The sequence below is a fragment of the Parus major genome, chromosome 24 (genome assembly GCF_001522545.3).
Source record: "Parus major isolate Abel chromosome 24, Parus_major1.1, whole genome shotgun sequence".
NCBI classification, from domain to species: Eukaryota; Metazoa; Chordata; class Aves; order Passeriformes; family Paridae; genus Parus; species Parus major.
In genome coordinates this window covers 5,092,653-5,111,561 of record NC_031792.1, presented here as the reverse complement: position 1 = coordinate 5,111,561, position 18,909 = coordinate 5,092,653, and the positions used below count along the sequence as shown (strand labels likewise).

Genomic DNA, 18,909 nt, shown 5'->3' with positions numbered 1-18,909 from the left:
CTGGTTAGGGTGCTGGAGATTTTTTGTACCCCACAGGACCACCACGTATCTGGCTGGGGTTTCTTGCTGTGGGAGGGCCCAGTCCCCTGGCTCCCTGCTGAAAATAGCTGGGGACCCCCATGCCCTCGGCCCACAGCACCAAAAATCTGTTGGCTGATGAGAGAGGGACATAAAACCACGGGGAGCCGGGAGCGGCTGCGGCCGGGCAGGATTGCTGCCCTGCAGGAATGCTGTCAGGGAGGAAAGCTGCTTTCCCAGCCCGCTGCTTTCCCAGCTCACTGCTGCGGCTGCCGGGGTGGGTTTTTCTATTTCTGCTTGTGAAAAGGCTTCCCCTGTAATTACGAGGCGATTTAACGCCCTGTCTGAGCTGTCGTTCACAGCTGCCGGACACAGCGCTCAGCAGGAACTCCTCATCCCGGCAGAGTCGCTCTTTGAGCCAGTCACACCTCAGGCAGCCCTCGGCAGCGTCTCTTCCTCACTTCAAAATGTCCCTGTCGCACACGGCTGCCGAGTACATGCTCTCTGATGCTCTGCTCCCGGATCCCAGCAGCTCCCGAGCCAAGGGCTTGCGGCTGGAGCTGCCAAGCGATCGCCTGCTCAAGTTTGTCACCGTGGGGCTGCCCCTCTTCCTCGTCTCACTGGCTTTCGCCCGGGAGTTCTCTGCTGGTGAGTTGTGGCTTTTCCAATGTGTTCTTCAGCTTGTTGGGTAATCAATCACCAGTGGTGGTTTGGTTGTTGTGGTAAACCCCTTGTAATGTTGATGGTGTTGTGATCTGAAGTGGAACAGCCCGGAAGGCCAGTTTTAGGAGCTGTTCTGCCTCATGGGTGTTTATTGATTTTAATGGATCATAATTCACTGGGAAAGCTTGGGAACAGCCATGCTAACCCCAGGAGCAGCACTGAGTCAATGCCCACCCTCAGCTGCTTGTGCCCAGCACCTTTGGGTGCCATGGGCTTGTTTCCAAGGAGGAAGAAGAGGAGGAGGAGGGTGCCAGCAGCATGGAGAGATGCGTTGTGACCTCAGGCTAAATCTGGCCTCGGCCAACATCCAGCTGCTCTCCCTGAGGATTTGGTTTTACTCCAGTTCCTGACTGGTCAGTCTATAATTCCCTGCACTGTGTACACACCACTACACACAAAGGGTTTGTGTTTAGGAAGAGATGGAAAAGTCCTCGCTAGAAACACAGCAGCTCCAAAATGACCATGAAAAAGGCTTTTTTTGAGTCAAAGTAAGATGTAATTATCCTCCTGTAAGGCATTGGCTTGTGGCTTTGGAGTGTTCCTCCACCCTCCATGGCTGAGGTTTGCTCTCCTCCTCCTCCTCACCCCAGGCTCCCAGATCAGCTGCTTCTCTCCCACCAACTTCACGGGGAAGCAGTCCGCCTACACCGACACGGCTTGCTGGGACTCCCTCATCCACCATGGCTTCGACGCCGAGGGACGTGCCATCACCAAGTCCCTCTGGGCTCTCAAGGTAGGATTAAAGTCATGTCTGGGTGCCCCTGCATCCATCTGGATGTCCACAGCAAAAGTGATTCCACATCCTCAACAACCATTCGTCTTCTTTGCCCAGGTCTTCCCCTACTCTCTGCTGGTGGTGGCGGTGCTGATGTACCTGCCGTACCTGCTGTGGCGTTACGCTGCTGCCCCCGCCCTGCACTGCGACCTCCTCTTCATCATCGACGAGCTGGATAAATCCTACAACCGCTCCGTGCGCCTGGTGCAGCACATGAAGAAGGTCCAGCAGGCCAGTGCCGAGCCAGAGCAATTCTGGGAGGAGTATGAGAGGTGAGACAGGGCCAGGTCAACGTGGCCCTTGGAGTGGCACTGTGGCTGCACCCAGGGTGGATGTGGGTAAAATGGGGGGTGGCTCTCACTCCCCCTGTGTCTCTCCACCCCAGGGCCCGTCGGGAGAGGTATTTCGAGTTCCCATTGCTGGAGCGGTACCTGACCTGCAAGCAACGTTCCCATGCCCTGGTGTTCATCTACATCCTGCGGAACCTGCTGCTGCTCCTGTTCCTGGCTGCCACCTGCCTCTACCTGGTCTTTCTCCACCTTAACATCTTCTTCCAGGATGAGTTCAGCTGCTCCATCAAAACGGGGCTGCTCCAGGAGGAGCCACACATCCCTCCGCTCATCCCTTGCAAGCTGGTCTTCTTCTCCGTGTTCCAGCTCATCAGCCTCTCAGTGGGCAGTGTCTATGTCCTCCTCATCCCTGTTGTCATCTACAATGCCCTGCAGCTCTGCCAGTGGGACAAGGGACTGCTCTCTGTCTATGAGATGCTGCCTGCCTTTGACCTGCTCAGTCGCAGGATGCTCACCTGTCCCCTCAACGATCTCAACGTCATCCTCCTCTTCCTCCGCGCCAACATCTCTGAGCTGACCTCCTTCAGCCGCCTCAACGCCGTCAGCGCCCTGAGGGAAGCCACTGCCAACAAGGAGGACATCGATACTGTCATCGATTTCATGACACTGCTGGCTGGGCTGGAGACCACCAAGCCCAAACACCAAGCTTGCACCCCCGGGGCCGAAGGCAGTACAGCGCTCTCCAACGGAGCGGCCCTAGGTAGGCTTTTTGGGTAGAGACAACTTCTTCCCTCTTCTCTTGGCTCCCACACCATAAGATCCCACCCTCAAAATGTGTCTGGACCACCCAAAATTTTTTGCTATGACCTTAAGGTGTTTGGGGCATAGCTGGGGGTCACTGTGAGGGCTGACAAATCCTGAAAGGGGTTCTGGCATCCAGGGTGTGATGCTACTGTGATCCAAGGTGTGGGCAGGGGTTGCTATAGGAACAGCAAGCCAAGAGATTGCTGCTTAAATCCAAGCTCTGGGCAAACTGCGGGGCTGGGAGGGTCCCTGTTTTTGGCAGCTCATCCTGCTGGGAGTGGAGTTGGGAGTTTTAAATCCTGGGATGATGATGCCAAGGATGCCATGCCCACCCCATTCTCCTGTTCGCATGGCACTGGTGGGCAGAGTGGGGTTGTGTGTGGATATGGAGATGGGTTCCAAGATAGAGCCACATTCCCAGGATCTGCACTGCTCCCTCTCCCATGTGCTTTGGGTTTTGGGGAGCTGGATGCCTCCTTTGGGGTCTCACAGGGACTCCTGGCACCCATGGCAAGTGGTTTGCAGGCTGTGTGAGACAGCCCAGCCCCACAGGTAGGAGCTGAGAGGCCTGGGCTTCATTCCTGGCCCTGAACACACAGTCTGAATTATGCTTTAAAAAAATCCACAGACTGAGCTGCATTCTGCATCCTCGTTACCATGGCAACCCAGGGCCAGCACAGCTGGCTCCTGGGCCAGTTACTTGGTGCTGGAAAAAGCCCAGATCCTTGTCTGCCGTTGCCCAGCTAATTAACTGCCTGCTCTTCCCCCCTTGTCTAGAACCAAAGCCTGGAGTGGAAACGATGGGAAAAGGCTCACGGGACTCGCTCGGCTCTGCCTGACCCAGAAGCAGGCAGGGATCCTGTGATCCCAGGAGCCACTTTTCTGACACAGCTGTTCTGAAGCAGCCAGGCTGAACCCACCTGCACCTCCTGCACCTGGCCTTTCCCTTCTTATGTACATTTGTCCAGCAAAAAAGGGTTAAACAATCCATGTTTTGTGCAGAACCTCTCGGGTCTCTTATTCTAAGTGCTGGGTGCCATGCTGTGCCTCTTCCACACAGATTTCCTCGCTCTTATGGCAAGAGGTGGGGAATGAAGGATTAGGAATGCTCCTCTGAAAGAAAAAAGGGATTCAGGAATAAAATGAGGTGGTTTATTAACTCTTTATTAAGAGAGGGAAGTGGAAGGCACTTGCAGCCCTCCACAGCTCCCTGTCCCAGCCCAGCCTTAATGTTTGGCTGTGTTTTTTTAGCAGAGCTCCTCTCTCCCCCTCTCCACGCTGCAGCTGGAAGCTGATCCCTGGATCCTGTCAGTACCCTACCCTGGGGATCAGCAGTCCATGCCCAGAGAAATGGGGTGTCTGGGGGGGCCAGAACCAGCTCCATGGGCAAGGGAGCAGCAGTGCAGGGTTCAGCTCCCATTGGTGAGTCCTGCTGCTATTCCTTACATAATTTTTCATATATATAATTGTAAATTGTCTTTTTCCCCTTCCCCCACCCCATAGCCTTGGCTTGAGTCTGCAGAGGAGCTGAAAAGTTGCTTAATTAATAAGGTAGTAATGAAGCCTCTGATTCCCTGGTTTGGGAAGGGACAGTGCCAGGAGCCATGAGTGCTCTGCCAGAGGCCTGAGCTCACTCATCTTCCTAATTCAGAGGGAACCTGGAACTAGGAATGAGCAGCAGCTCCCTCCCTCCAGCAGCATTCCCTGCAGGGAGGGTGTTCAGCAGGAAGGGGGGTGCAGGCAGCCCCTGGGGGTTGTAGAGGGGGCAGGCCTGGTACTCACAGGGCCACTCAGCCCAGGCATAGCGCAGGCCCAGCAGCAGCGTCCTGCAGCCACTCAGGGCCAGCGTCACCGTGCGGGACCCAACTGCCACCACTGGTGCCAGCAGCCACTGGCACGGGGATGCCTGGCTGGAGCAGCACACCTGGGGAGAGGAGAAACCCCCATCAGTGCTGCCTTCCATTTCACAGCTCTTTGGAGAGGGTATCTCACTCCTCACCTCAAATGCCTGTGCATCCCTCTGACGGCAGATGAGCTCCTGGCTGTAGGTGACATTCAGCAGCCCCGTGGTCACCTCCAGGATAGCCCGGGTGGGATAGGGGCCCTGGAACACGAGGTCCTTGTCCCCATAAGCCACAGCCCTGGCACCCAGCAGCAGTCGGTGCGCCACATTCTGCTTGTCCCGGGGGTGGATACTGCCCAGGAAGAGGAGGGAAGATGGGGCTGGTGCCCAAACACTCCATCCCTACACCTTCACCCCAGCCCAGGACTCACCTGCCATAGGGAGAGTGCTCATCACCCAGATCCATGGCTACGGCCATGAAAGTTCTGGGCATCCTGGCATTGGGAACAACCCCCAGGTCAGCAGTTTGGTGCCAGCGGAGCCGGGCAAAGCTGTCGTCTGCACTCCGACGGCGGTAGGTGGACAGCTGCGAGGCACAGGGGAAATGGGGGAATGGCTCACATCCCAAAACTGGCTGGTCACTGCTTGGGATTTTCAGCATTTGAGGGGATGTGTCCATGTGTTTACAGTGTCCTCTCCCTGGGCATCCCCCCAGGACAACGGGGGTCCTGCCTCCACCCCTCCACCCCCACCTGCACGAAGCCAAAGGGGAGAAGTGGCTCTGTCTGTCCGGCTGATCCAGTGTGGAATGCCTGGCGCCAGTCGGCGATGAGTGCAGGGAAGGTGCAGTTGTACTGGTCTGTGTTCAGGAAGGTATTGGCCTCACCTGTCCCCCAAAAAGAAGGGCTGGTGAGAGCTCGGTGGGATAGTGGGGGCTGCTCCACCCCAGGGGACAGAAATGGAGGCTCACCCTGGTACCAAGCGACACCACGCAGGGTCATGTTGAGCAGCGGGTGTATCATGGCATTCCAGAGCACGGAGGGCTTTTGTGGGCCAGAGAGATGCTGATGTGGGGAAGTGCTGAAAGACAAAGCTGGGTTTAATGGGGGTGCAAAACACAAGAGAGGCTTTGGGTTAAAGCAAGCACTATACCAAAGGGAGATCTGGGGTGCCTCCCTGCCCCTTTTACCCACCCAGATGTGCCTTACACCCTTGGCATGAGACAGATTTTTATCCATAATGATGCATAGAGGGGGCTGTGAGGCTCCAGGAGAGGAGGTGGGGTGTGAAGGGATGAGGATGCTCTCCAAAAGCAGCATGGTATGGGGCAGAAGGTGTTTCCACAGCACCTTCTCTCACCTCTCTGTGTCCTCTGGGAGCCCACACGCCTGCAGAACCCGGCGGGAGGACCAGGCCTCGATGGGGGTCCCCCCCCAGGCTACCTCCACCAGCCCGATGGGGGACCCCAGAGCCTCATACAGGGAACGCCCCAACAGCCAGCACACAGCAGAGAAGTAGGTGAAATTCCCGTGGCCCAGGTTTTCTGCTCAAGAAACAGCAGGCTGCAAAGGGAAACAGTGGGAAAAAGCCATTTCCAAGCTCTCTTTTGGTGGCACATTGCACTCACCAGCTGTTGGAATGGACCATGGCAAGTCAACCTGCTCCAGGTCCTCCAGCTCCACGTCAGAGAGGGCAAGCGCCGCAGCAAAGATACGGACATAGGGATAGCGAGCAGCAGCGGCGAGCTCCTGGCTGGCATTGGCCACCTGAAGAAGGGCCAAGAGCATGCAAAGCACTTCCCTGCCTGATCCCTACCTGGTCCCAGCTGATCTGTGCTGTGGGGCCCTACCTGCAGGACTGTCATTGCCATGTTGCTCTGTCCACTGCAAAGCCACACATCTCCAAAGTAGATGTCCCGCAGTGTCACGTTCTCCAAGCCCTGCTCAGCCGTCAGTGCATAGGGACCGCCCTGATCCATTGGGTCTAGGACAGCTGTCCAAGTCCCAGATGGTCCTGGAAGAAGAGAGAGCATGGTGCTTATCTCCAAACACCCTTCTGAAGGCCTCAAGACCTTCACCAGGATGTTGGACGAGCAGCAACCAACCAGTGGGGAAGGACAAGCAACAGGAAAAAGCTTCCCCACCACAGAGACAGGTTGGGGAAAGGGATTTCAGAAGCTCTCTGGCATTAGAGGGACCTTTCTCCTGCAGGAATTTAGGGGTTAAAAAAGAAAACCTGGAAAACAAATGTGTGTCAGAGCAGAAGCTGCTGGGAGGAACTGGGATTACAGGAGCAGCTTGGTGTGTGTGACACTGAGATGTCTCTGGCTAATTTTAGAGGCGCCAAATCGAAGCGTAAAGATATTCTGCTGGAGCTTAGCGTGGATTTTCTGGCTGGATCCTGCAGATCTCCAGGATCACTGCTCTCCCACAAGACACCTCCAGGCTCTTCATCTTATGGAGGTGCCCTAGGGCAGCACTTTTACCCTCCAAAGGTGATGAGCTCCCTCCCAACTCTTCAGGCAGGGATATAGCTGGGATCTGAGGGGCCCCTGACCCCTCCCAGCTCCAGGAAGGCCCTGCTTGCACAGAAAACATCCTTCAGGGCTTACAGATCCCATAGGATCCTCCAAGGGGGCACAGATTGAAAAAGAAGCTGGGAGTGCTCTGGTGATTCTGGTTTAGACAGGGAGAGAAGCTAAATTCCCCTTCTCCCCTCCAGAGCCTCATCGCTCGGCTCCAGCCTGTGTGGTGCCACCCACTCCAGCAGCAGCTCGGCTCCCGCTGGGCGCCCACGGGATCTGCTGCTGGGAACCAAAGTGAGCAAAGGCTGGCACTGCTGGGGAGGGGAATGGCTGAACCCCCCCAGGTCTCCTGGAGAGGGAAAAGCACGAGCTGGAGATGTCACCAGCACCTCTGCAACCCCAGGGCAGCGGTGTGACAAACACAGGGGTAGTGCCAAACCCTGTCTCACCCCTGAGAGTTCTCATTTTGGCTCAGACAAGTTCTTTGGCCACCAAAACCACTGGCCCTGGTTTCTAATCAAAATCTGGGACTGACCTTTAACCTGTGCTGTTTTCTTCATGATGACAAGGCCACTGGCCCCTGAGAGAGTGACAGTCACCACGGCCCCCAGCTTCCCGTGGCCCCACACCACAGCCCCTGACGGCTTCTTCTGCAGCACCATGTGGTCACCATAGTAGGAGGCAAAGCTGAGCAGTCCCCCTGGAATCAGTGCAAACATCAGCTCCGAGAGAAAAATACCCTCAGCATGGCCTCTGACCCCCTCTTCAATACAGATTATGAGATCCCACTTAATTTACAGCTTCCTGGTCAGCTTTAAGGTGGTGAAAATCATCACAGAGATGAGGAAGAGGGAGAATTTAAAGTCCACAGGAGGGAATTCACTTCCCAAAGCACAGGGAGCATGTTACATCTTGTATTACACGGATTTGGATAGAGATTTTGGTAAAAATTCCTCTAATAGCAGCATGGGAGTGTCTCTCCCAGCCCAGCCTTGCTAATGAATGTTCTGATATATTTTTTCCCTTGGAAAAAAGTTTGTCAAGGGGTGGGATGGAAAACATCAGGTGTGCAGCACTGGCAAAGGCAGCTTCAGTAGGGACAGAAGCAGAAGGCTCAGTCCTGGCAACTCCAAAAGTCTCATTTTTGCAGTGTGAAAAGAAAATTATGTTTGTAAAGGGGGTCAGGAGCAATGTGTGAGGGGTGATCTGGGCAGAGAACCCCAGTGACCAAATCAGAGCTCGAGGAACCTCATCTCCTCTGCACCTCAGCCTAGGCTGGGTTTTGGAAGGGAAAGGAGAAAGGAGAAGGGGGAAAGGGGAAAGGAGAAGGGGGAAAGAGGAAAGGGGAGGAAAGGGGAGGAGAGGAGAGGAGAGGAGAGGAGAGGAGAGGAAAGGAAAAAGGAAAAAGGAAAAAGGAAAAAGGAAAAAGGAAAAAGGAACAACATCCTTGGCCCCTCAGGAGTCAGCTGCATCGCTGGTCCCACTGCCTCATGCCACGAGGCTCTGGGAGTTATATAAAAAACAAGTCGGAGGAGAAAAAAAAAAATTAAAACTGAGACGCCAGGGAAGAGTGGAGGCTATAAAAAGCAGCTGGGAGGAGGGAAGGGAAGAAGAAGGGAGGAGGGAAGGGAGGAGAGCCCACGAGACACCACCAAGGAGCCGCATGCGGCTCCCACCTTACGTAAAGCATCATCCCACGGCAGCACTGCCGGGCCAAGGGCGTTGGGGAGGGGCTGGGGGTGTGAAGGGTCTCAAAGTGGGACTCAGAGAATGTGAAGGGCATTGAACTGGGGCTTGAGGAGATGCCACGGGTACCAAAGTGGGACTCAGGGTGTGCAGAGAGCATCAAACTGGGGCTCTGGGAGTGCAGAGGGCATAGAAGCAGAGCTTGGGGTGCAGAAAGTGTAGAAGATGGGTGGGGGGTAACAAAGGCATCAAAACTGGGCTAAAGAGGATGCCAAAGGCATCAAAGTGGGGCTGGGAGGGCACCAAGGGCCCCAAAGTGGGGCTCAGAGCAGTGCCAACATCATCAAAGAGGGTCTGGGGTTCACGGGGTATCAAAGCGGGGCTGGGGGTTTGCGGGAGGTGCCAAGAGGTGCACCTGGAAAGCAGGCTTGGGGAAGTGCCAAGGCACATAGGAGGCTCGGAGTGTTCAAAGGGCAAAGGGCATAAAATCAGTGCTCGGGAGGGCTTAGGGAATTCCTTGGGCATCGGGGCCGGGCTGCTGTGATGCCAAGTGCCCCGAGTGGGTCCGCCCGGGGGAGGCCCCGCTGCCGGGCCTGGCTGCACAGGGTGCCCGCGGGGCTGGCTCGGAGGTTGGCCCTCCCCGGCCCTTTACCTGCGGCCGCCGGAGCCAGAGCCAGCAGCGCCAGCAGCGCCCACGCCGCCATCCTGGGGCCACAACGGGCTGCGAGGGCTTCGGGACCGCCGCTACTCCCCGGTACCCCTCGGTACCGTTCCCGGTACCCTCCGGTGCCTCCCGGTACCCTCCGGTACCCAGGTACTTCCAGTACCCTCCGGTGCCCCCGGTAACCCCGGTAGTCTCCAGTAGCCCGACACCCCCGGTACCCTCCGGTGCCCTCGGTAGCCCCGCCCCGCAGGCGGGCCCAGCGCGCGGGGGCGTGGTCTGAGCACGCGCCGCCCGTGGGGGGGCGGTTGCCAGGCGACGGCGTCCGCAGCACGGCCTGAGGCGCCGGCGCGGCCCGGTTCGGGTCTGACGGGAGAGGCCGAGGGGAAAGCGGGAGCGCGGCGCCGAGGGTTGCGGGGCTGCGGTGGAGGAAGCCGGGGCACACCGGGGCAGGGAGCCGGGGCACACCGCGGGGGGAACCGCGGCCCCCCCGCCCCCGCTCTCCCCGCCCGGGCCGGGGCCGCGCGCGCAGCGAGAGGCGGTCGCGCGCGCACGCGGCGGCCAGGGAGAGTGTCGCCCCCTAGCGGCGGCTCTGGCCCCCTCAGACGTGTGTCTGCGGGTTCGAGCCCCGGCGCTGCCCGGTGGCACCGGGGACTGTGGGCTGCGGTTAATCTCGGGCTCTGCCGCTGCACTGGGTCCGGGAGAAGCGACCATGTCCATCGCCTCCTCCAACACCACCATGAGGGTGCCCGCCGGCTTCCGGAACCTGCTGGAGGGGCTGGCACGGGAAGTGCTGCGGGAGCAGCCCACCAACGTGGTGGCCTTTGCAGCTCAGCACTTCCAAAAGCTGCTGGAGCAGAGAGAGGGTGAGTGGCCTTGCCCAGCACCCACCCCCACACTGCCATCCCCTGCTTCCCCGGGCAGGCTGCATTATCTACCCTGCCTTCTGCATCTGCCCATCACCAGAGCATCAGTCCTGCCCCACATGTCCCTTGCCCAGGGTGTCTGTCCTGCCACATGTGCCCACCATGTACAGCATCAGGGCTCTCCTGTGTGCCTATCACCCAGGGCACCAAACATGTCCCTTGTGCCCATTGCCCATGGCCTTGTGCCTGTCCCAGATGTCCACCACCTATGGCAATCAGGCCATCAGTTTGTGCCTTCACCAGGGATGTTGTACCTGTCCCACGTGCCCACCACCCATGGTACCCGGTGCCTATTGCATGTGGCATCAAGCCTCCTCCTTCCCCAGCTGGTGGCATTGACCCGGTGGCGTGGGGAGCCATGCTGGAGGACGACCGTCTCACCTGGCCCCCTTCCCAGGTAGGCTGCCCTCCACTCCAGGCCCTCCAGAGAATCTGAGGTGCCAAGAGCTGCACTGTGTCCCTGCTCCCACACTGTCCCTGCCACCCTTGTGCCACATCATCTAAATTTTCTTCTTTCCTCTGGGACCTGAAGGAGGCCAAGGACACGGAGGGGCAGCAGGCAGCACCAGGGGGAGCAGGCAGCATGCACAGCTCCAGATCACCGTGAATCCGCCCCAAAATGCGTGGAGAGGAGCCAAAGGGGAGCATGTCCCCGTAACCCTCATGAACTGGGACATGTCTCTGGAGATGCAACTGCAGCACTTGCCCCAAATCCCCCATTTCTCACTGTCCAACCCCAAAACTAAAAAAACCCTGTTGGTCCTCCCCTGGCTCCTGCCCTTTTCCCGTGGGTCGGTGCTGCACTCCCATCCCGCCCCTGCGGTGCTGTTTTAATTAGGAATTTTATTAACGAGGTCCCCGCCGTTATTAGCGCCGATCACCTGAGATTTCTCCCCGAAAAATCCTGGGTTTGGGGCTGAGCTGAGCACGGGATGATATTTTTAGCCTCTATATTTAGGCCCCTGCATCCCTGGAGGTTGGAAGAAACTTCATAACATCCCAGCATGAAGGAATGATGTGACATTGCTCCTCTTCTACCCCCCCCCATAAGCTGAGATACCTCAATGAAATTTTGGGGTGCACGCAAGGGCTCGCCAGTCCTATTCCTACCTGTGAAATTCATATTTTCCCACACAGAGTGGTTTCAAAATGCCCCCCAAAACATGGGGTTTGCATCAAAGCCGGCTGCTCTATTTTTGGAGAGGCCTGAACCCCCCCATCCATGCTCACCCCGTTTTTACCCCCTCTTTCCTGTTTTCCATCGCCATATGTGGTGCTCGCCCACGGCACGGGGCATGACAGCGGCTCCCCCGGGAAAAACAGGAAGGAGGGATGGGGGAAAAAAAGCTGGCGGGGACCCCGTGCCGGGGCTGATGCCAACCAGCTACGTCTTGACCCCCCCTTCCAGCACCGCCTCACCGGCTGCCGGCTCCTGCTTCGGCAGCCGGCAACACTGCCCGCCCAGGGCATCATTCCAGCATCCAATTCCCTTTTCTTTTAAGGATTTTTTCCCCTTTTTTTAAAGGATTTTTTACCACCTCGGTGCCACCATCTCAAATCATGACGGCGGGACGTTCTCAGCAGGTCTCGCCAGCTGCACTCCCCATTCTCCCCTCCCAAAATCTGAGTTGTTTCCTTGGAATTCAAGTTTTGGAGGTGCTGGAGCACCTGAAAAAGCATCATCCAGATGAAGGGGTCCAAAGAGGAAAAATGCAGAGCCTGGAACAGGCTCAAAACCCGCCATTAATGATTAGAAATGTTCTGGCATTTCGCGTCCCTCCTCCGCAGCCACAGCCTGCGGGAGACGGCGGCGCTTGGCGGCTCTGCCAGGACCCGGGTGCCACGGATGGAGCAGATTTTGGGGGCTAATTGAGGGACTAATCCTAATTTTGGGGCTAACTTCTCAGATCCATGACAGATGAGTCACCCCGAAAGCCCTTCCCACTTAACTGGCCCAAAACACCCCGTCTTCTCTCTTTGAAGCAGGCAGTGATGGATCTGGAGGGTCTAAAATCCAGGGAAAAGGATCTCTTCCCATCAAAAATCCCAGAAGAGCTGCCAAGGCTTCTCCGGGAAGCTGGAGCGGGGTTTTCTGGAGCAGAGCTATTCCCATCCCCACCCCCCCACCCTGGTGTGCTGGTGGGAAGAAGTGATGATGGAAAAGTGGCTCCGGGGAATTTGAGGGATGCTTGGGAGCATTTCCCAAGGGGGAATTTGGGTGCTTGGATGGTGCTGGGGCAGGGGTGACCCCCATCAATCTCTAAGTGTGGGTGAAGCAGTTGAGGGAGGTGGCAGGTGGTGGGATGTGCCTGGGATGGGGAGTGGGGCGTCAGGGGACAAGAGGTGCCCCCACCTGCGCCCAGCAGGAGCGGCCTTAGAGAAGGAGATGGAGATGGGATGGGAATGGGAACAAGGAAGGTGATGTGGCAGGGGACAGGGCCAGGGATGAGGGTGATGATGGGGATGGGGACAGGGAGAGGGACAGAGATGAGGTTGAAGCTGGGAATGAGGGCAGGGATTGGCATTATGAAGAAGATGGGGGCAAGAAGTGGAATGGAAGTCATGACAGGGATGGTGATAGAGATGGGGACAGGGACAGTGGTAGGGATGGAGAAGATGGTGGAGGTGATGGGGATGAAGTCAGGGATGGGGACAGGGCTGGTGGCAGCAGTGGGGACAGTGCCCATTCCAGTGCCAGAAACAGTGATGTCAGTGGGACAGGGATGCTAACAGGGATGATGATGATGATGGTGGTGGTGGTGGTGGCAAAGAGGAAGGTCAGTGCCACCAGGCCCCCAAGCAGATGACTCTTGAGAGCAAACTTGGCCAGGGAGAGCCAGTGGGGCCCGAGTGTGCAGGTGGGTCGGGGGGTGCTGGTGCCCACCCTGGGGGGGCCACGCTGTGTTTTGGGGGCTGGCTGGAGCAGCATCGGCGCGGAGCCCACGGGCGATTTATGCAGTTGCTTAGCAACTCCCAAACCCGGATTAGAGGCGAGCGAGGCAGGCGATGGGGGGGCTGTGGGCTGCAGCCCCCCGCACTGCCCTGGGGGTCCCTCCTGATTCCCGGGGTGCCCCAGCTCACCCTGGCAGTCCCAGCACCTCAGCACAGTCCAGGGGCGGCAGCAGGGTCTGCAAGGAGCGCCAAAGGCTGTGAAAGTGGCTGGGACTGCAGGTCTGGTTGGAGAACACCCCAAATGTTGGGGGCTCAGATGCTTCTGTGAGTGGGGAAGGGACCCCCAGGCTCCCAAAGCGGAGCCCATTCCTCTGCTTGGAGCCTGCAGCTGGGCACATCAACCCCGGGGTTCTGCGGGTGCTTGCTGGGATGCTGTGTCCCACCATGCCCACTCTTCCTCATCATCTTCATCCTTGCCACCCTCATCCTCACCCTTCTTCAGGACCAAGTCCTAAGTAGGTCGAGAAGGTTTTTTTCCCCCCATGCAAACCAGGCCAGGGGGCAAAACCTACCTCCAGCATCACTGTGGGTCATTTACCCCCCAAAATGAACCCATTAACCCCATTTGCTGAAGCTTTGCCTCCCAAAAAACCCTCCATGCCAAAGGCAAGGCTCATCACATCTTTGCTCTCATCCTCTGCATGTGATGTTGTGTTCCACAAAACTCCAAGGCGAGCTGCCGGCTCCTTTAAGTGTTAGGAGGGAGTTGGAGGCTGCGAAATAAAATTGGAGGAGGGAAAATAAAAAAAAAAAAAAATCAAAAAAAAAAAAAAAAAAAAAAAAAAGAAAGAGGAGAAAGGGAGGAAAAAAAAATAAGGCACCCCTCCTTCCCCCCCAAAAGCCTGGCAGGGGTGTCGGGCTGATAGGCTCGCCCGGAGGAAAGCGCATTACGTAGGCAAGCGGCTCCGCTCAACTTGCCACCTGCGCCGGGAGAGCTGCCGGGGAAGCGAGATCCTGCCGGAGCCCCTCGCCCGCCGCTGGCCGCCCACCCGCCCTCCGCCATGGACTGCTGCAATGTAGGTCCCCCTTCCCCCGATCCCCCCAGCTCCTGCTTTTCATCCATTATTGCTGCTCCGGGCTGGGGGCGGCCGGGGGCTCCGGGGTGGTGGGGGCGGGGGGGGCTGCACCCACCAGGAGCTCACCCGGCTCCGCGACCCCGCCAGCGCTGCTGCAGCCCCCCGGGCCCTTCTTCCCCCCCCAGCCCCCCCAAATCCCCACTTCGGAATCCATCCCAGCGGGGCCACAGCGCGGCCAGCATCCTGCACCCCGCAGCCCACTGAGGAAAAACCCCTGTCCTCGAATCCAGCTTTTATTTGGCTTTTTCTTCCCCCCATCCCACAATTGCTCTACAGGTGGGATCGGGGTTGCGTATGGATAAAGGGCTTCATTGGGGTTGCACCCCTCTCTCCTCACCCCAGGGTGAGCTCCCCTCCCTCCTGGCCACCAGCCGGCTTGGGGAAAAACCCACATCCTTCTCCCCTTTCTCCCTGATCCTCTGACTTTTCCTGCCTTTTCCCCCTTCCCCCCCTTCTTTCTCTTTTTTTTTTCCCTTTCCCCACTTTTTTCCCCCATTTTCCCCCTCTTGCTAAGACAGCAGCACAGGAAAAAGCCCCCATCTTTCATCCTGGGCACCTCCAGAGAGGCAAAGCCCACCCTGGATATAGGATTTATCCTGCCTGGATATAGGATTTCTCGCCTATGTATAGGACTTTTCCCCTCATATATAGGATTTCTCCCGAATATAGAATTTCTCGCCTAGATACAAGTTTTAATAAGCTGCATAGAGGTTTTCACCCCACGGATATGGTGTTTTTCCATTGGATATAGGATTTCTCCTGTCGATATAGGATATGGCCCCCTGTTTATGGGTTTTCTCCCCTGAATATAGGATGTCTCCCCCGGATATAGGATTTTTTTTCTCCTGAAAAGGTGTTTTTCCTACCTATATACATGATTTCTCAACTTGGATATAGGTTTCCGCCACCTGTATGTAGGATTTCTTCCCTGAATATAGGATTTATCCCTTGGATAGAGGAAATGCCCCCACATATATAGATTTCCTCCACCTGTATATGGTATTTCTTCCCTGGATATAGGATTTCCTGTCTCCTAATATAGGATTTCTCTCTTGGATATAGGATTTCTTGCCTGGATATAGGATATGCCCCTCCATGTATAGGTTTTCTCCCTTGACTATAGGATTCTCTTCTCCAGATATAGTATTTCTCCCCTGGATATAGGTTTCTCCCACCTGTATATAGGATTTCTCCCCTGGATATAGGTTGTTCTCCCCCACCTCTGCATATATAGGATTTCTCCCTTGAATATAGGCTTTCTTTCCTAGATATAGGATTTCCTTCCCCTGGCTATAGGATTTCTCCCTTGGCTATAGGATTTCCACCCCTGGCTATAGCATTTCCACCCTGGACATATCATTTCCACCCTGGACCCATCCTCACCTTTCACAACGGTAAAACAACCCGAGCAACTTCGTGGAGCCGTGGCATGCTCTGACAGGATGAGCTTCCTCCCCCCTCAAATCTACAGCTTCCAAATAAGCCCCCAAAACTCCTTTAAGTCCTTTCAAGCGCTTCTGGGGCAAAACAAAGGCTCACCCCCACAGCTGCTGGCACTGGATCATCCAATGCCAGCTCATTTCCACCTCATTTCATTTTCCCTTTGTTTGTTTGTTTTTTCCCCCGTTGAACTTGGTGCTGAGTCCAACTGCTCTGGTGGGATGTGGCAGGAGGGGAATGGGTTACAGTGATTTGTCCTTGCTGGGGCTTTTCCTCCCTTCTGGCATCACTCCTTTCCCAAATTTCCTGATGTTTTCAACCAAAGCCCTGAGGAGGGATGCAGGAGGATGCAACAGGCTACGAGGGAAGGGGAAACTGAGGCATGACCAGCTCATTTTGTGCAGGATGGCCCCCAGCCCCGTGCCAAAAATACCCCTCAGAACCCATCCTCTGCTCCCATGGATTCTGCTCTCCCTGCATCATAGCCCTGGCTGGAGTCTGGCTTCCTACAGCCGTGTGGTCCAGGGTGGGATTTAGGGATGAGCAGGAGGTGAAGCATCTTCCCCACCTGCAGCTTTGCCATTTACCCAGGACCCTGACTTTTAGGAAAGGAGCCAAATTTTTAATGACTAAACCTGATTTTTAGCACCCCCCCCCCCAAATTTTTAGAACAGGGGCTCATTTAAGACCTTCTTGAATGGATTCATCTGGGGAGGGGGCTGCGCTGTGTCAGGTCCCACCAGCTGTAACCCTGCCATTGCCACCGTCAGGAGGGAGCCTGCACAAAGCTGGACGAGGACATCCTGGACATCCCTTTGGACGATCCTGATGCCAACGCGGCAGCTGCCAAGATCCAGGCTAGTTTCCGTGGCCATATGACCCGCAAGAAGATCAAAGGGGGCGAGATTGATCGGAAAACCAAGGACGCCGAGTGCGCCAACAGCACCCGCGGCGGCGACCTCCGCAACGGCGACTAGGTACTTCCCAAATCCCACTTCTTTCCCCCAAAACTGGGTAATTTCTATAAGGGTGCTGCTCTGAGCGTCCTTTGCTGTGTTCATTTGGCATGGAGCATCCTTCCCCAAGCTGATTTGGGATGGAGCATCCTTCCCCGTGCAGATTTTGGGATGGAGCATCCTTCCCCGCACAGATTTTGGGATGGAGCATCCTTCCCTGCACTGGTTCAGGGTGGAGAAGGGGTTTTTCCTCCCAGGAGATGGAAACACACAGGCAGGCAGCCCCTGCCTTGCCCTAATTTTGGGTGCGCGCCGTAGTAGTTGGGAAGGATGGGAAGTAGGATGGGAAGGCGCAGCCCTAGATTTGGATTGAATCTCTCCCTTAGCAACACCACCCCGAGCGCCTCGCCTCAGCACATGCTATTTTTAAAAGCCTGTGTCACAGTCTCCTGGCAGGAAAAGGTAAATTTAAAAAGCGCCCACGGTGCCGAGGCCGCGTGGCATTGGAGCCCGGGTGGTGGCTGCGCCGTGCCCGGGCCGTGGCCCGGGCCGAGCCGGTGCCGGGAGCGAGGGATGGCCGCGGATACCGGCGAGGCTCGTCCGGGGTTAGCGGCGGGGAGGGAGCGCTGCCGGCTCGGCCACGTGAGTGTGGCGGGGCTGCTGGAGAGGCAGCTGGAATGGGACTGGGATGAGACTGGGATGGGACTGGGGTGAGACTGGGATGCAGTGAGGATGGGGTAGGAATGCGATGGGGATTCAGTGAAGGTACGGTGGGGATGAACTGAAGATGCAGCAGGAATGCAGCGGGGTAGGAAGAGAAGGATGCAGTGAGGATGCAGTGGGGATTCAACAAGGCTGCAGTGGGAAGGGACTGAGGATCTAGTGAGGATGGAACTGGAACTCAGATGGGACACGGTGGGGATGAACTGAGGGTACAGTGGGAAGAGAACTGAGATGTGGTGGGGAAGCAGTGGGGATGCAGTGAAAATGCACTGGAGATTCAGTGAAAATGCAGTGAGCATGCACTGAGGATGGAGAGGGAATTGAGTGGGGCTGGGATGAGAATGAACTGAGGATGCAGCGGGGATTTCATGAAGATCCAGTGGGGACAGTGTGGAAACACAGTGAGGCTGCAGTGGGGCTGCAAAGGCGATGCAGTGAGGATGTGGTCGGGATGAACTGGGGATGCAGTGAGGAAGCAACAGAGCCTCAGTGAGGATGCAATGGGAACAAACTGGGGATGCTGTGGGGATTCAATGGGGCTGCAGTGAGGATTGAGTGAGGATGCACCAGGGCTGCATTGGGGCTGCAGTAAGGATGTCACAGGGCATCAGATGCCTAAGAAACTGCACAGCACAGTGGGGAGGTGCTGTGCAGTTTCTTAGGGCCCAGAGGTTCCTTTGGGATGCCTTGTTAGGGGAGCTGAGCAGGTTGGCAGCAGGGGAGCCAGGTTCCCCTCCTTCTGCCACAGTGCTCTGCCTAGGGAGGGGGCAGGCAGGTTCCTGGGCTAGGTGAGGGCACAGTGTGGGCAGCAGTGGAGGGAGGACAAGGGTGCAGGCAGGGTGTGGGCGGGCTGCAAGTAGGGCATGGGCAGGGTGTGGGCAGGGTGAGGGCATGGAGAGGGTGCAGGCTGCAGGAGCAGCATGTGAGCGGGGTGCAGGCAGGGTACAGGCAGGGTGCAGAGTGTGGGCAGGGTGCAAGTGCAGGGCACAGAGTGCAGACAAGGTGCAGGCAGGGTGCGGGCAGGGCACTGGGAAGGTGCACTCAGGGCACAGGGTGCAGACAGAGCTCAAGGTGCAGGGAGGGCACAGGGTGCAGAGAGAACTAAAGGTGCAGGGAGGGCACAGGGTGCAGAGAGAACTAAAGGTGCAGTCAGAGGCACAGGGTCCAGGATACAGACAGGGCACAGGGTACAGGCAGGGTGCAGGGTGCAGAGACCACTAAAGGTGCAGACAGGGCACAGAGTACAGGGTGCAGACAGTGCTCAAGGTGCAGGGAGGGCACAGGGTACAGAGAGAACTAAGGATGCAGTTAGGGGCACAGGGTGCAGGGTGCAGACAGGGCACAGGGTGCAGGATGCAGACAGGGCACAGGGTACAGTCAGGGGCACAGGGTTCAGGGTGCAGACAGGGGCACAGGGTGCAGGATGCAGACAGCACAGGGTGCAGACAGGGCACAGGGTGCAGGCAAGGCTCAATGTGCAGGGTACAGGCAGGGTCAGGCCCAGGCTGATCA

The 18,909-nt window shown here is 56.9% G+C and overlaps 4 protein-coding genes across 4 annotated transcripts; 3 read left to right on the top strand and 1 right to left on the bottom strand.

Moving 5' to 3' along the window:
• Positions 1 to 305: 305 nt before the first annotated feature.
• On the top strand, positions 306 to 3,696 carry PANX3 (pannexin 3). The gene is made up of 5 exons (XM_015649838.3): positions 306 to 666; positions 1,332 to 1,474; positions 1,574 to 1,788; positions 1,902 to 2,566; positions 3,388 to 3,696. The coding sequence occupies exons 1-5, from the start codon at positions 486 to 488 to the stop codon at positions 3,447 to 3,449; spliced, it is 1,266 nt and encodes a 421-aa protein (XP_015505324.1). The 5' UTR covers positions 306 to 485; the 3' UTR covers positions 3,450 to 3,696.
• A 52-nt stretch (positions 3,697 to 3,748) lies between these two features.
• Positions 3,749 to 9,575, bottom strand: SIAE (sialic acid acetylesterase). The gene is made up of 10 exons (XM_015649834.3): positions 9,316 to 9,575; positions 7,513 to 7,677; positions 6,303 to 6,466; positions 6,081 to 6,219; positions 5,813 to 5,996; positions 5,424 to 5,533; positions 5,206 to 5,339; positions 4,885 to 5,039; positions 4,610 to 4,805; positions 3,749 to 4,534 (listed from the first exon to the last, which is right to left on the bottom strand). Exons 1-10 carry the CDS (start codon positions 9,365 to 9,367, stop codon positions 4,253 to 4,255), a joined length of 1,581 nt encoding a protein of 526 aa, XP_015505320.1. The 5' UTR covers positions 9,368 to 9,575; the 3' UTR covers positions 3,749 to 4,252.
• Positions 9,576 to 9,599: 24 nt separating this feature from the next.
• Positions 9,600 to 12,654, top strand: SPA17 (sperm autoantigenic protein 17). Its single transcript, XM_015649842.2, has 3 exons — positions 9,600 to 10,190; positions 10,577 to 10,647; positions 10,783 to 12,654. Exons 1-3 carry the CDS (start codon positions 10,037 to 10,039, stop codon positions 10,855 to 10,857), a joined length of 300 nt encoding a protein of 99 aa, XP_015505328.1. The 5' UTR covers positions 9,600 to 10,036; the 3' UTR covers positions 10,858 to 12,654.
• Positions 12,655 to 14,036: 1,382 nt separating this feature from the next.
• Positions 14,037 to 16,723, top strand: NRGN (neurogranin). The gene is made up of 2 exons (XM_015649843.2): positions 14,037 to 14,218; positions 16,489 to 16,723. The coding sequence occupies exons 1-2, from the start codon at positions 14,204 to 14,206 to the stop codon at positions 16,693 to 16,695; spliced, it is 222 nt and encodes a 73-aa protein (XP_015505329.1). The 5' UTR covers positions 14,037 to 14,203; the 3' UTR covers positions 16,696 to 16,723.
• Positions 16,724 to 18,909: the final 2,186 nt, after the last annotated feature.